General features: G+C 42.7%; 1 protein-coding gene across 1 annotated transcript in view; it reads right to left on the bottom strand.

Moving 5' to 3' along the window:
* LOC138948922 (band 7 protein AGAP004871-like) overlaps window positions 1-9,660 on the bottom strand; it is a 54,591-nt gene extending 44,931 nt beyond the window's left edge. The window contains exon 1 of the mRNA XM_070320574.1: window positions 8,048-9,660. Coding sequence (XP_070176675.1) covers window positions 8,048-8,744 — 697 coding nt within the window. The 5' untranslated portion in view covers window positions 8,745-9,660. The remainder of the gene's footprint in view (window positions 1-8,047) is intronic.
* Between the last annotated feature and the right edge of the window lie 3,860 nt (window positions 9,661-13,520).

Below are 13,520 nucleotides of genomic sequence, written 5' to 3'. Positions count from 1 at the left end.
TTTAACTGTTACTGTGGGCTTCGTTTTGTTAGACTCATTGTTGATGGTTTAAACAAGATCTTATTCCGAGAACATGGGGTTGCATATAAATTATAGTACATCAGGAACAACTGATTGGGACAACAAAACAAGCTAAGCTTATACTAAGTGTGGTTACCTATTTACATCTAAATAGGAATTATTGTTGATAATGTTGTGACTGAATCATAACTAAATGAGTCAGATCGCTGAAGACAAGATCCATTAAACAAAGGAAAATAAGCGTGCTAAAAACAGACACAAAAGTAGGCTAAGTCGGATATTCAGAAGAAATTGTCCCTTGGCACCCGAGAAAATTAGGAGCACTGAAAAGAACAAAGGAATTTTGTCATCGAATGAGGATGTTCATTTTGTTGCTTCGTACTCAAAAAGGTGCCAAGAGACTAGTTTCGAGTAATTTTCACCTACTATTGATGTCTATATTCAGAGAGAGCGCTTTGCTTCTCTTTGTTTATTAGATCTAAGTAAACCTTCCCTTCAAAACACAACTTGGACTAACTCACGGTGCTTTGAAAAATTGAATGAACTTGTTGTGCATTGAACAATTTAGTTAAATCGCTGGGCTTTGAAAAATTGAAATAACTTGCTGGGCTTTGAAAATCGAATACATTTGATGTGCTTTGAAAACTGAACTTGTATGCTTTGCGTTGGAAAATTGAATCAACTTGCTGGACTTTGAACTAACTTGCTTGCCCAAACCTGCTGGGCTGTGAAAACCGCCTTACTTGCAATACTTTAATAGCTTCGGACCAAATAACGCTGGTCTTCTGTGTTACCGAGTTGGTGAGTTTAAGCTTATTCATTTTGTTTTAGAACTGAAAAACAAGTGGGGTTGATTTAATGGAACGTTGAATAAATGACAGCACAACACATTCACATTCTGTTATTCATCAAACGTTCCAAAAAATGACCCCTGTTATTACTTTTGTGTATGTAAATCTTGATTTTGGAAAGTGAGCATTCCATTTTGTTGGGATGTTTTTGTTGTTTTTACAGTTATATTTGATCAATCAGACTTCTAACACAACTACTTATTAGTCCATTAGACTTCAAAGTTGGGGGTGATATACCGTATGCCCACGTCAACTGTTGTCGAACACAAAGTGAGGAAGTAAAAAACAAGTCGCGTAAGGCGAAAATACAATATTTAGTCAAGTAGCTGCCATTTTTCAGCAAGACCGTATACTCGTAGCATCGTCAGTCCACCGCTCATGGCAAAGGCAGTGAAATTGACAAGAAGAGCGGGGTAGTAGTTGCGCTAAGAAGGATAGCACGCTTTTCTGTACCTCTCTTTGTTTTAACTTTCTGAGCGTGTTTTTAATCCAAACATATCATATCTATATGTTTTTGGAATCAGGAACCGACAAGGAATAAGATGAAAGTGTTTTTAAATTGATTTGGACAATTTAATTTTGATAATAATTTTTATATATTTAATTTTCAGAGCTTGTTTTTAATCCGAATATAACATATTTATATGTTTTTGGAATCAGCAAATGATGGAGAATAAAATAAACGTAAATTTGGATCGTTTTATAAATTTTTATTTTTTTTTACAATTTTCCGATTTTTAATGACCAAAGTCATTAATTAATTTTTAAGCCACCAAGCTGAAATGCAATACCGAAGTCCGGGCTTTGTCGAAGATTACTTGACCAAAATTTCAACCAATTTGGTTGAAAAATGAGGGCGTGACAGTGCCGCCTCAACTTTCACGAAAAGCCGGATATGACGTCATCAAAGACATTTATCAAAAAAATGAAAAAAACGTTCGGGGATATCAATCCCAGGAACTCTCATGTAAAATTTCATAAAGATCGGTCAAGTAGTTTGGTCTGAATCGCTCTACACACACACACAGACAGACAGACAGACAGACACACACACACACACACACACACATACACCACGACCCTCGTCTCGATCCCCCCCTCTACGTTAAAATATTTAGTCAAAACTTGACTAAATATAAAAACAAGTCGCGTAAGGCGAAAATACAACATTTAGTCAAGTAGCTGTCGAACTCACAGAATGAAACTGAACGCAATGCCATTTTTCAGCAAGACCGTATACTCGTAGCATCGTCAGTCCACCGCTCATGGCAAAGGCAGTGAAATTGACAAGAAGAGCGGGGTAGTAGTTGCGCTAAGAAGGATAGCACGCTTTTCTGTACCTCTCTTTGTTTTAACTTTCTGAGCGTGATTTTAATCCAAACATATCATATCTATATGTTTTTGGAATCAGGAACCGACAAGGAATAAGATGAAAGTGTTTTTAAATTGATTTCGACAATTTAATTTTGATAATAATTTTTATATATTTAATTTTCAGAGCTTGTTTTTAATCCGAATATAATATATTTATATGTTTTTGGAATCAGCAAATGATGGAGAATAAGATAAACGTAAATTTGGATCGTTTTATAAAAAACATATTTATTTTACAATTTTCAGATTTTTAATGACCAAAGTCATTAATTAATTTTTAAGCCACCAAGCTGAAATGCAATACCGAAGTCCGGGCTTCGTCGAAGATTACTTGACCAAAATTTCAACCAATTTGGTTGAAAAATGAGGGCGTGACAGTGCCGCCTCAACTTTCACGAAACGCCGAATATGACGTCATCAAAGACATTTATCAAAAAAATGAAAAAAACGTTCGGGGATTTCATACCCAGGAACTCTCATGTCAAATTTCATAAAGATCGGTCCAGTAGTTTAGTCTGAATCGCTCTACACACACACACACACACACAGACACAGACACACACACGCACATACACCATGACCCTCGTCTCGATTCCCCCCTCTACGTTAAAACATTTAGTCAAAACTTGACTAAATGTAAAAAGGTTGTTCAAGATAAACTCCAAACCCGCATTTCGCAATCGCACAATACAACAAAGCCCCACGAGTATATAATGCACTTAGCGCCATGGTTTATTACGAAATGCAACACACTGCTGTTTCGGCTGAATCTGTTTGGCGAGCCAACACTGGCTCGTGCCGTCAGGGGGACCAGTACTAATATTTCCCAATACGATATGTTTGGTCACAGGAAATGTTAGCAAACACGAATGGTGGAAACCCGACTGTTGTGGTGCTGCTATGGCTACTAATTGATACGAGATGTTAAGTCGCAACCCTTCCATAAAGAGTGTTTTTCAATGTACACTTTTGCTTTTCGTTAACATTTTTGTTTTACATTTAGTCATTTGAGCACAGTATACAAAAATAACAATGCTTACAAGATTTATACGAAAAAAGTTTTACGGTCGCTGCTGCAAGAAAATTCACGAGGAACATAATTGTTTGAAAATTAGACAAAGAAAACAGGAAAACCTGACAGGGAAGAGATATATAAACCTGATTAATTAGACCAGGGGGAAAACGTTGACAGCTTTTGCATGGCTCAGGGATGGCCAAATCGTCCGCCCGGTCGCCAGGGGCGAGTAAAAAATCCGCCGGGCTAGTAGAAACCGCCTGGCAACTCGCCCGGCTGGCCAATGAAAATTCTGGTCAAATGCGACCCAATTGATGGTTAAATCGGGTTTTAAAGCCATCTAAACACTTCAGATCAACTGTGGTATGTACCGGGCCAGCAAAATTTCTGCCGGGCTAGTGATTTTCATGAAGTTACTCGCCCTGCTGGCGAGTCAAAAGTTTGAGATTTGGCCATCCCTGTGGCTGTTGGAAAAGTAACATTTACGTTTTCCTCTTTCTATTCACAAGACAACAAGTTACGATTGTCATTTTTCGTGCTGTTAATTGTTCGCTCTCCATTTGTCGTCTGTACACTCTCCTAGGCCTACTTCGTTTTATCAAGCCAGTTCCAAGAAGACAAAGGACCCAACAATTTTGGAGACACAATTCACTTTTTACATTGACAAATCGTCGTCAGGACAATATACTCTTAAATCATAGAAAAAATCATTGTCCTAATCAAATAACAAAAATTAAATAAAAACGGTACCTTTAAAGGTTACGTTTTTTTTTAGTAAACGTTCTAATACTAAAAAAACCCAAAAAACAAGTGGAAGCTATTCTGAATTAAACTCCCAGCACCTTAGATAAAGAGAAGTACTAAATGAAAAAGCGACTTACAACCTTTAAAGGTACCCTTTCTGTATCTATCATCGTGGACACAACTATAGATCTGTCCAGTCTGTTCAATGGCACAACGGCACCTCTCCCCTGGGACACATACCAAAATGAGCAGCCTGGGTACCCTCTATGCACAATGGAAAGTATTTGTTCATGAATCAATTTCGTACAAGCCAATTGTGGCTTTTCAGGAATTTTTTTTGTTTGTTTGCTTAACGGCCAGCCGATCACGAAGGGCCATATCAGGGCGGTGCTGCTTTGACATATTTAACGTGCGCCACACACAAGACAGAAGTCGCAGTACAGGCTTCATGTCTCACCCAGTCACATTATTCTGACACCGGACCAACCAGTCCTAGCACTAACCCCATAATGCCAGACGCCAGGCGGAGCAGCCACTAGATTGCCAATTTTAAAGTCTTAGGTATGACCCGGCCGGGGTTCGAACCCACGACCTCCCGATCACGGGGCGGACGCCTTACCACTAGGCCAACCGTGCCGGTTTTTTAGGAAATGAATTCATAAAAAAATTCCAACTCCCCACAGCAAGCAGTCAGGTTGTTGATTTTGGTAGTGTAGACTACATTCTGATAATCATCGGTCCACGCTATCGCTAAAAGAGACCCGAAGGGAAGTAACTCATTTTGAGCTGAGTTCAGGATGATGTGGACTAGGGGAGGGATGGTCTCATAGTTATCACGTAAAAAGCCTGGCCAGATCAGTGATGATGAAGAAGTACGCCTTTAACTTGAAGTGAAACCGGCACGGTTGGCCTAGTGGTAAGGCGTCCGCCCCGTGATCGGGAGGTCGTGGGTTCGAACCCCGGCCGGGTCATACCTAAGACTTTAAAATTGGCTGCTCCGCCTGGCGTCTGGCATTATGGGGTTAGTGCTAGGACTGGTTGGTCCGGTGTCAGAATAATGTGACTGGGTGAGACATGAAGCCTGTGCTGCGACTTCTGTCTTGTGTGTGGCGCACGTTATATGTTAAAGCAACACCGTCCTGATTATGGCCCTTCGTGGTCGGCTGGGCGTTAAGCAAACAAACAAACAAACATGAAGTGAACGAACAAAAATACCCAACAGACGAATAATAATGACAGTTGAAAACTGTGAATTATCTGTGGATAACTATCTTCTTAAAATATCAGCAAATTTTAAAATGAAGCAAACAATTCTTCTAAAACATCGCTTTTGCAATCGACAGTTACGTCACTACAGTTTCATCCTGTTGTTATTTGATTTGCTTTGGTCTTAATACTAAATGCAGAGCTCTGGTATATATGACCTCCCTTGTCACGGTCAATGTTAAACTTGAAGGAATTTGAAAAAAAACAAGCATTATTTTCTGCTATCCAATACGATATGTTTGGTCACAGGAAATGTCTGTACTGACTCTTTTCTTTGTTTACTTCTCTGTCTAAACTGTTGTCCTTTCTTTTATAGCCGAATTTGCGTAAGCCGGGCAAGGGTAAATGTCCTGCTATGCGACACGCACTCTCTCTCTCTCTCTCTCTCTCTCTCTCTCTCTCTCTCTCTCTCTCTCTCTCTCTCTCTCTCTCTCTCTCAGACTATTCGACAGTGAGTCAGTCTGTCTATATGTCCTATGTCTGTCGTGTATGTCTGTCTGTCTGTTTGTTTCGTAAAGACATACAATAACGTATTCATTCTTGTTCCTCTCTCTCTCTCTCTCTCTCTCTCTCTCTCTCTCTCTCTCTCTCTCTCTCGCCCCCCCCCCTCTTTCTCTCTCTCTCTTTTCGAACACGTTTCTTCTTTTTCCCCTCCCCTCCTAGCCATGTTTTCATAGAATGAATTAGGGAACGTTGAGAATGTCCCGCGATAAATTTTCCGTTACGTTCCAATTTCATTGACAGCTAATCGTCTCAGCGAGTGGAAACAGGCCAAATAATGTTGCCTTTCAGGCCTAAGAATTATCTGACTGCTAAACCAGGGCCGGACTAGGCGAAGAGGAGGGGGGTGGGGGGGGTTGCCAGTGGTGGCCCAGGGGGATGTCCCTCCTGGCGGCAGGGGCGGATCAGTTCATTTTATGACTGTTTTTTTTCAAAAGTATATTGTGAAGATATGGGTGTGAAGGCGCGAAGCGCCGAGCCGACGGCGCGAAGCGCCTAGCTTGCTAGGGGGGTCCGGGGGCATGCCCCCCCGGAAAATTTTGAAAAAAAGGATGCAAAATGGTGCAATCTGGTGCATTCTGAGGATGATCATTACCAGTTTCAGGCAGCAGATTTTGTCACTGATTAATACCCCAAAAATTGAAACTCAATGTAAAATAAAGAAATGCATACCTCATTCAATATTTTTATTTTTTGGCTGGGGGGGGTACGGAAACCCTAGAACCCACCCCCCCCCCCCCCCCTCGTTGTGGGGGTCAGGGGGCGAAGCCCCCTGAAGCTGACGGGTAGGTCATATTCTGAGATAGGAAAATGGTCGCTCCTTGCATGAAACGGCATAAAATAAGCAATAATAAAAACAAATTAAATAAGTAAGGTACATGTTTAGGCTAGGGGGGGGGGGGGGGGTTGCGCAACCCCCATAACCCCCCCGGTAGTCCGGCCCTGTAAACTAAGAAGCATTTTAGACATCTTCGTTGTCACATTTAGTCAAGTTTTGACTAAATGTTTTAACATAGAGGGGGAATCGAGACGAGGGTCGTGGTGTATGTGTGTGTGTGTGTCTGTCTGTCTGTCTGTGCGTGTGTGTGTAGAGCGATTCAGACCAAACTACTGGACCGATCTTTATGACATTTGACAAGAGAGTTCCTGGGAATGATATCCCCGGATGGTTTTTTTCTTTTTTTCGATAAATACTTTTGATGACGTCATATCCGGCTTTTTGTAAAAGTTGAGGCGGCACTGTCACACCCTCATTTTTCAATCAAATTGATTGACATTTTTGTAAAGTAATCTTCGAAGAAGTCCGGACTTCTGTATTGCATTTCAGCTTGGTGGCTTAAAAATTAATTTATGACTTTGGTCATTAAAAGTCTGAAAAATGTAATAATTCTTTTTTTTATATAAAACGATCCAAATTTACGTTCATCTTATTCTACATCATTTCCTGATTCCAAAAACATATAAATATGTTATATTTGGATTAAAAACAAGCTCTGAAAATTAAAAATATAAAAATTATGATCAAAATTAAATTTCCGAAATCGATTTAAAAACAATTTCATCTTATTCCTTGTCGGTTCCTGATTCCAAAAACATATAGATATGATATGTTTGGATTAAAAACACACTCAGAAAGTTAAAACGAAGAGAGGTACAGAAAAGCGTGCTATGCAGCACAGCGAAACCACTACCGCGCTGAACAGGCTCGTCAGTATCACTCCGTTTTGCACAAGCGGCGGACTACGGTCATTGTGAAAAAATGCAGTGCGTTCAGTTTCATTCTGTGAGTTCCACAGCTTGACTAAATGTAGTAATTTCGCCTTACGCGACTTGTTTTTAATAGTGTGTAAGGAGGGGGGGGAGAGAGAGAGAGAAGGAGGACACACAAGTTACTATACGACCGTACTTCCACATAAGATTAGAATCACTAACGTTTTCGCGGACTAACAACATTTTAGAATCAAACGATTGCAATGTTGTGGTCAAAAATGTATTGTGAAAGTAATCAGTAATGAGCAGCCTACATCTCACACACACTCACACATATACACACACACGCGCACTCTCACCAACAAAATATCCTAAATGTACGTGCGCACACGCACGCATGCACACACGCACACACACACACACCAACTAAATTATATCCTCTAACCCTCCCCCCACCCTCACCCCCCGCTCCGCCAACATTCCCGCCAGCACATTGAGACATACATTTTTTGCCTATTTTTGAATACCATGCACTTAATAGAGTTGGTTGTGCTATTAAGCATACCTCCAATGATGAATCCCTCGTCTGGTTTGTGGCTTGCAGACCGGGGACGCTCGTGTTGAGGACCATCATCTTCCATTTTGAAATCTGGAGGCGGGGGTTGCACCGGCTCCGGTTGGTAAGGTTTCACCTCAGGTAACGTCTGCGATTGGCCAGGGTTTGAGTACCACAAGTTTTGGTCGTCTGACTCTGTCGCGTGCCGCGCGGCTCGCGATGTTACTGCCAACACTGCCCCTGTCTCTCGTTGTGAGTTTGCTGAATGCTCTCGTGAATTTGTCGTCTGCTGATGTAGCTGCCAATCTGCTGGTGCCGTCTGGTCTTGTAGGCCTGTCGTGCGCTGTTGCAAATCTGCTGTCTGCGCCTCTCCTCCGTTTTCTTTCAATTCTGTCGTCTGCTGCTGCTCTCGTTCTGACTCAGTTCGGTCTCGGTCTTGTTCTCGTTCGAGTGTCGTCTGCTTTTTCTCTACGTCGTCGTCAGCATCAACCGTTGATGGGTGATGCGAGTTCTTGTCCGAGGAAATGTCTGAGTCTGTCGTTCTCCGTGCAAAATCTGTCGTCTGGTCTTCGTCCAAATTCGTTGCGTGAGATTCCCACCCTGCAGTGGGCGGGTCCCGCTTCAGAGTTAGTTGAGGGGATGGCGCGTCCAACAACTCTAGCTGCGTCACTTCAGGCGACAGCGGTTCGGGGGACACTCTGTTCATGTTTGCAAAGGAGGGTAGCTATAACTGGTTGGGGACAGGGAGCGGACTTACTTACACCAATCGGTGAGCAGAAAGAAAAACGTAATCGAAGTTAATCAATAATACTGTTCATTAGTCAGGCTGTAACTTCAGTAGCTCGCCGCGCAAGCTTTACAGTACACGCACTGACGCTAGGTGCCGTGCAAAATCACTCGGCGAAGCCTCCAAAATGTCAGTGGCACCTGTCAGCTGACCGACCCGTAAGAGATCGAAGCAGTCTGAAACTGTTGATGTTTAAAAACAACTCCCTCTACAAGACCTATAAAATGACAGTTTGCTTCTCCGCAAACCGATCGAAACACTGTGTTCAACATGCAAGATGATGAGTGGTGCCAGAACGGATCAAGTCGATGTCGCAACATCAAAGTCAGGCTGATCGGAAAGGTTACAGTGAGTTCAAAAACTCGGCTAGACAACAACACAACATAAATCAGCGGAACTAACAACACCAGGACGTCGTTGCACATACCACTTCAACAACAGCACTTTCGCAAGGCAGCACCGCTCTGAAGAATAAACTTTAAAAGCCTTCCTTGATATAATCCCACAAGGCATAGACTTCACTTCCAAACTAGTAGATCTTCACAGGCACAGACAATATCGATTATTCGGTCGAGCAGATAGAAGAAGACAAAAGCCACAGCTAAGTTACGCAGACAAATCGATAAGGCCGTAGTTGGCCTACCTATAAGGGTACACCACCTTTTTACCCATGTCCTGCCGAAAACCCTTAACCTCTTTCAAGTTGCAAGGGCCGATATTCAAAGCGGGCGCATAAGTCAGCACGATAAATCACTAACACACACCCCGAACGGTATTTTCCAATCATGTAGTGTACTGTGCAAGCCGCGATCGATATGTTGTTACTGGTCGGCCGGGTGCGCGGCCTCGCCGGCACAGTTTACATTGCTGACCCGGCATGGCAACTGACCTAGCCGGGTAGGGTACCCGACTCGCATGGTCGAGTCGGCGGGGTGGATTTATTGTTGTGGGGTCTATTTTTAACTCGTCAACACTGGAAGGAAAGTGTGTTGCTCTCTCTGGAAAAGCCTGTGACGTAGTGGGGTCTCGTGATTCTGTCCTACGAGGGGTATTCTCAAAACGTTGCAGATTATTGACGGGATCAAAGATGTGGAAAGATAATTCTTGGGCTATTATTTTTTTGTCAAGTGTGCCCCCCACACCCCCCACCCCCCTTTAACACCCCCCACCCCCGTTCTCTGTCTCTGTGAGATATAGATTGATTGGTCTAGAGTGTTTAACAGGGGGCCCGGGTAGCTCAGGTAGCTCAGGTGGTAGAGCACTGGACTTGTGATCGAGAGGTCGCTGGTTCGAATCCGGGCCGGGACGGACACGGGTCAACTTTATGTGCAGACCCAGAGACGGTATCCATCTCCCACCCCCGTGTCACCACAATCAGTGGCACGTTAAAGATCTTGGTCATTCTACCATTAGTGCAGATGGCTGATACCACCTAAACACGCAAACATCAAAAAGCCGTGAGGGCGTAAAACTCGAATCGTATAAACCAATTCATGTCCAATGTAGGCAATTAAGACATGACGGACAATAAGCCCCTTAAAATTTACTTACGAGTGTTTAACACCCTTGCGGCAATTGCAGGTTTTAAGTTGAATGTTGCACGCAAGACGCTTTTACTTCAGAATTTCTCAGTAATACATTAATTGCGGTGCGTCCAGCTAGCGCTACGTGTCATTTGTGCTACGTATCGTTTGCGCTATTTACACCCCCGGTATAGGGGTGTGTATAGGATTCGGTCCATGTGTTTGTTTGTTTGTGTTCGCATATAGATCTCAAGAATGAACGGACCGATCGTCACCAAACTTGGTGAACAGGTTCTATACATTCCTGAGACGGTCCTTACAAAAATTGGGACAAGTCAAACACACGGTTAGGGAGTTATTGGATTCGGTCCATGTGTTTGTTTGTTTGTTTGTGTTCGCATATAGATCTCAAGAATGAACGGACCGATCGTCACCAAACTTGGTGAACAGGTTCTATACATTCCTGAGACGGTCCTTACAAAAATTGGGACCAGTCAAACACACGGTTAGGGAGTTATTGGTGGATTAAAATTATACAAGGACTTATAGAGGGACATCTTAATGGTCAAAGGGAAATAACCATTCTCACTCAGTCACTGCCACCAACTGAGAAGGTTATTTCCCTTTGACGGGGGTGTTTTTCCTACCTCGGAGGAATTTCTTGTTTCTGTAGTGCTATCGAAACAAATTGCCAAAAACAGTAGTGCTATCGGCACGTAGTGCTATTGCCACAATTCAAACATGCCATTATCACTACGTCTCAATAGAACTACGTGTTGATATATAACTATTTTTGAAAAACCAATGTACTGTAGCGCTACGTGTCGATGACGCTACGTGTCGATAGCACTATACTACATGTTCAAACGGCAGACACTTCCCTTTGTGTGTGCGTGTGAGTGTGTATATTATATTGTCTGCGGCATGGTTGTCTGTTGGATCTGTATGTCTGTCTGTCTCTGTCTCTCTCTGTCTCAGTGTCTCTCTCTCTGTCTGTCTCTCACAGTCTCTCAGTCTCTCTCTCACTCTTGTTTTCACCACGTCAGTATTTATTTCATGGTTGTTGTTGGTGTGTGTTGTTGTAGCCGCCGCCGGCTATTTATAGCCCGCCTAGGTTTCGCTCTTGTGGTTGTTGAGGGGTCGTCGACACCTCTTCTTCAATGCCGGGTGAGAGCGGTGAACATGTGTCGTTGTTTGCCGTTCTCATGAGATCAGTTACTTTTGTTTTGTTTCGTTTTTCCCTCCTAATTTGTGCACATACACAGACATACATATACACACACAAACCAGAAGGAGTGAGATCGAGAGAAAATATGAGAAATACTGAGAGAGTCGTCACTGAGTAAGTAGTGGTATTGACACGTAGCGATAATGACACGTAGCGCCTAACAGATGTAGTGCTGTCGACACGTAGTGATAAAGAACGAATGATAGCGACTCATAGACACATTATTTGTAGCACTAATCAACGTAGCGATAGCGGCACGTAGCACAAATGATACGTAGGACTAAATGACACGTAACACTGACAAATGACACGTAGCGCTAGCGATACGCACCCCGTTAATTGCAACCTACAGTACCGAGATAGTACATAGTGCACCACGGTAAGAGCGACACAAAAATCTCTCCTTGGTATTCGATATATTCCGACCTTTTCGGAGCACAAGAACGCAGAAAGGGAGGTATTCATTCGGAGTTGTGAAATTGTGACACAACTGGAACAGGGCCAGATATGTTTATATTTTTTGCAATGTTCCGTCCTTGTCCGAACAATTTCTTTCGCAGAAGTGGGTCTACCCTTTTTCGTTTTGACTGATTAAGTTGTTTTTGCGCGGGGGGGGGGGGGAACGTGACGTGTTTCTGCATGTGTGTGTGTGTGTGTATCTGTGTGTGTGCGTGCGTGCCGTGTCAGTGTGTGTGTGCGTGTGTGTGTGTACGTGTCTCTGTGTGTGTGCGTCCTCACATGCTGGAAGTTACTAGTTATAGTGTAAGTCCGAGCTCCAACTGAAAACTGACGTTGAAGAAGACAAAAATGTGTCCTTTTATGTTGCAGATTTAACCCCACTGTGACATGTCAAATTTGACTAAGGTGAATTAAACTAGGATCGTGTGCAGGGATCATCAAACCCTTAATTAGCCTCACCGTACATCGTCGATTTGTCCAAGCTTGTTTCACTGTTTCCGCACTGTAAGTGAGTGACAGAGAAAATAGTTTACATGGCTTGTTAATGTTATGCTGAATACTCCTAACCAATTTTATTGTTACTAAACTAACAAACATATAGTCATAATAATAATATATGTTTTGAGTTTGTAAATTAAGAATAACTTCCTTCGTCGGTATTATTGCCAAGATTTGAAAAGAAAAAGTACCCAGTATGAACAAAATCCCTCGAATGTCCGAGGAGTAGCGTTCGAAAAGACAAGTAAAGGGAGAGAACTGCAAGAACACTTCGTCTTTAAACAAACTGACTTGATTATCTCCCGCTCAGAGGACTCCCCATAATAAACAAACAAACAAGTAAACAAACAAAACAAAACTAAACAGAGTTCTCACGCACACACACACACACGCAGCAACACACACACACACACACACACACACAAGAACAACAATCCAATATTTTTAACGAAGCGCTTCACGTGACGAAAAAGTCAGTCGCATGCTTCTGGTTGCAACTCAAACAAACACACCGGGTCTACGTAAAGCTCCTATCAAAATCAAATATTGTTTAAATCCAGTTGAATAGTCTTGTAAAGTAGCCTACAACGATAAGAAAGAGGGCAGCAATATATGGTCGTAACAATTTTTTTTAATTTTTTTCCCCCCTCGAGAACCATAGTTGTCAATATTAGTAGCAGACAAGAGGCCGGGAGCTCAACCACACGCCCCCCCCCCCCCCCTACACCTTCCACCCCTCCGTAAACACCAGCCAGTGTCATGTGCCCATGAAGTCGATCTGTCGTGTTTGTTCTTTCTGAATCCTCATTTCGCTAACTGAAGCGACATCATGCAAGCTCGCTCAAAGTTCAGCCCAACAGTTTTTTTCGCGTATTCGGGCATGTGCTCTAAAAGTTATCCGCAGTGCTCATACACCAGCAACTTATTTAGTCTTAGTTTTAAGAATGGCCGCAAGCGAAAACTGTTTATTTATTCGTAAGGTACATG

The sequence above is a fragment of the Littorina saxatilis genome, linkage group LG15 (genome assembly GCF_037325665.1).
Source record: "Littorina saxatilis isolate snail1 linkage group LG15, US_GU_Lsax_2.0, whole genome shotgun sequence".
Lineage (NCBI taxonomy): Eukaryota > Metazoa > Mollusca > Gastropoda > Littorinimorpha > Littorinidae > Littorina > Littorina saxatilis.
This window is presented reverse-complemented; position numbering and strand designations above follow the sequence as displayed.